The sequence below is a fragment of the Octopus bimaculoides genome, chromosome 3, assembly GCF_001194135.2.
Source record: "Octopus bimaculoides isolate UCB-OBI-ISO-001 chromosome 3, ASM119413v2, whole genome shotgun sequence".
Taxonomy (NCBI): Eukaryota; Metazoa; Mollusca; class Cephalopoda; order Octopoda; family Octopodidae; genus Octopus; species Octopus bimaculoides.
Window position 1 is genome coordinate 1,083,851 of NC_068983.1, and position 3,635 is coordinate 1,087,485.

Consider the following 3,635-nt stretch of genomic DNA (forward strand, 5'->3'; position numbering starts at 1 on the left):
TGTGTATGGCGGGGTGTATTTGTATGCAATATGTGTGTGTGTGTGTGTGTGTATGTACCGACCGCTTGCATATGACTGCGCTAATCCGGAGCAAGACCTACTACACCTTTGCCCCTAATTTTGTCAGAGAAAATACAACACCCCTTCATTCATAATATACTTACAATTCCATTTAATAAAATTTGCTATCGATGTTTGTGCTATTAATAAAAGGTACACAATGTGCTTTAATTATTACACATGACATTAGAGCAATTAATCTTGACTGCAATGTCAAACATATTTGTTTTAATTAAAATAATTATCTAAAACATTTCACTTGTAGGGATACTGATTGTAATGTTATTGATCATCGTCAGCAAATGATGTTGTTTTGTTCACATCTCTCGAGACTTTCATTAAAATTCGTGAATTTGTAATAGTTTTATTTGCCGTCTATTTTAGATCGAATCAGTCTGTGACCAACGCTCTTCCAGGTCATCTCTCAGCCTGGTGAAGTCGATGCGTTTGTTATTCAGGATGAACTTCTGCAGGGGAGTGGTATTCGAAATGGAAAGCTGGGCAGCGAATACTAGTTTGGTGGAAGGCTGTATTGATAATGACTCGGACTGCATAACCTTTTTACTTGGATTGTGGTGAGTTGCGACAAAATTAAAATAAGGAAAAAGTGGAGAATTTGGTACAAAAGAATTTTTTGGTGTGTGCAGTATATTCTAGTTCAGAGAAATAAAGACTGTTGGTATTGTGGAAATGATAGCGAGAAAAAACCAGATTTTTGTAGCTTGGGTATCGAAGACGTTGTATTTGTATTAAATTTAATAGACATCCGAAAAGGACCAAAGTAAAGACTTTTATGAGAACGGGGAAAATAAGTACTTTGAATAGGGAATCAACAAGCACCCATATTTGTGACGACGGGAACATGGATATGAGATAGAATTCGGCAGAATGATGATGAATAAACAACTTGTTAGCAAAATGATGGTCTACCTGCCGCTTTACAGAATGCCTTTCATTGAAGTTCATGCTGAGATGTGATTTGAATTTATATCAATTTTTGGTGACATTTCTAGAAAAATTTAGTCGTTGACACTCACCCGTCTTATAATTTCTTGCAATTTTTTGATGCCAAACAGTCGCAAAACAAACCAGAGTTTCAAGGCTCTAAAGCGCCTTCCTAATGGTACATGCCAATGCTACAGACATAAGAAGAAGAATTATGTTCCAATATTATCGAAAAATTCCCGAACAACACTACAAGAAAAAAAAATACACAAGTTCATTTTAAAAGTAAACTAGTCTACAATCATTGAGCTAACTGAAATTAGTCTGGTTAATAAAGCAATCGCTTTTACGTCCAGGTGTTTAAAACTGAGAAATACAGTCCCCATATGAAACACTCACGAAAATGCATTGCCCTCTCACTGATGCCCTTATCCACTTTTTTAATGAGAAAAGAGAAAAGGTTTTGATACATTGATAGGTGCATGGTTTTATATTGATAGATACTATATGATATAGTTATAGAATGTTAATATGTGTATTTATATATACTAGTGGATATATACACATAGCAAAACATATTGATGGATATGTTACATTGATAGAAATAAAGAAAACACTTACTCTGTAGTCTGGCATGATTCCTTCGTTCTCGTGTTTCAGATAAACAGGATCAACAGAAAAGGCCTGACTGATGTTTCGACTATCTTTTATCCTAAACACAAATAGACAAATAACGATAATGTTCAAGAAATGCACACATAAATGACGGTAATGTGAAAGTCTTATAGCAAGGTTTCAGTTAATATGATATAGTGATTTACACACGTGCACACACACACATACACGCACACTTACACACGCACAATATATATATATACGCTTTTCTTATGTATTCCCATCCAAAAATGGAGATAAGGATCAACGCTTTCATATGGCACCCTTCAATAATTGTGGAGATCTCTAGAATGAAACCGTGCGCGCGCGCGCGCGCGTGTGTGTGTATGTGCGTGTATGTAAGAGAGAGAAATAGATTTACTCTTTCATTTCCATTCCAGCCCAATATGAGTATGTTTCGTTATAATAAAACCCATAAGCAACTCATGTTTCTTTTCTACTTGAAAGTAATCTTTCGTTGTGCATTTTCTCTTTATACCTGGTTATGTATCATACACATCTCATGAGAGAACAAGTTTACGACGAAATAAAACTTTAAACACAGAACTAATGTTTGAAGTGAAGAATTAAATTTAGACTAAAAGTAGAAATTCCGGAAGATGTTTGGTTAAATATGATTCCAGTCACAAGAACTCACCACATTGCCGAACAGTCAAAGTTCACTTGAAGCCATTTGTGGGGATTAAAGTTGAAGGATTCTGCATGCTGAAAGAGAAAGATAATAACACAGCGTTTGGTAATCTCAGTGTCCAGACATTACAAACACGCATACGCATAGAAAATGAAAATACAGTCACACACCCACACACCCACACACCCACACACACACACATACACACACATACCCACACACATACACGCACACACACGTTAATATTTGTTTTCATGTCAAGTTATATTTAAATACGATCCAACACGATAATGCAGAATTACTCAATAATTTTTAGTATAGTAAATATAAAATTTTACAAGGATTAAAGCAAGAAATTCAAAACTTCGAAGTCACTCTCAACATTTTTCCGCTGAAATTTATGTTCACACACTCACACACACACACAATTCCTAACTACCCTTGTGAGTAAAATCATGCATCAAAATGTCACCCAAAACATCTCATATGGCACTTTACATTTTGCCAAGAACTACGCTAAGAGCAATAGCGAGTAACGATAACAATATGAGCAAAAATTTTTAAAGAATATTTCTAAATGCAAGCCTCTCAACGGGAAATGTGTGTGTGTGTGTGTGTGTGTGTGTGTGTGTGTGTGTGTGTGTGTGTGTGTGTGTGTGTGTGTGTGTGTGTGTGTGTGAAATATAGCTAGAATTTCGTAGAAATATTGCTGATTTATAGACGAGTTCTCATCATTGCTATTATTTTCAAATATACCCAGTGGCACCAACGTACGTAATTATTTCCTGTCAACCGTCCATTCAAAACCTCTAATCGTTCTGTAAATTGCTACTGTTCAATATATCAATAATCTGCTGCATAATATTTTCTGCCATCAGCTATAAAACACAGTCACATTTCCGGCATTGCAAGTCAGGACTTAATTTTTCTATTTCCTGCCACTTTAGATGCGAGTGAGCAATAATCAATAATCACAAACCGTCTTTTGATATAAACCACAAAGACCATCCTATATTTTATTGATACGATATGAGCAATGTTAATGTATTCCTGCCAGTATTTCTCAATAAAATTCCACCTCTGGAGAAAAGTATTTTCAATGATATTCCTAAAACATTTTCAATGATATTCCTAAAACAGAAAGACAGTAGCTCCCCTGGTTAATGTATCGTTCTTCCTGTTCCCTTCTTTTTCTCAAAGATTTATATTGTTACCACCAGGGGTAATATCTAAAAACAATAATTATTTAACTTCCATCAAATTTCTCGGTTCTAATACAAAATGATGAAATGAATATTAAAAAAAAAAAAAGAAAACAAAGTTA

General features: G+C 34.9%; 1 protein-coding gene across 1 annotated transcript in view; it reads right to left on the minus strand.

The window, feature by feature from the left end:
* The window catches only part of LOC106872848 (aromatic-L-amino-acid decarboxylase), a 53,199-nt gene that overhangs the window by 8,950 nt on the left and 40,614 nt on the right, over positions 1 to 3,635 (minus strand). The window contains 3 exon segments of the mRNA XM_052965968.1: positions 1,098 to 1,196; positions 1,627 to 1,717; positions 2,318 to 2,378. Coding sequence (XP_052821928.1) covers positions 1,098 to 1,196; positions 1,627 to 1,717; positions 2,318 to 2,378 — 251 coding nt within the window.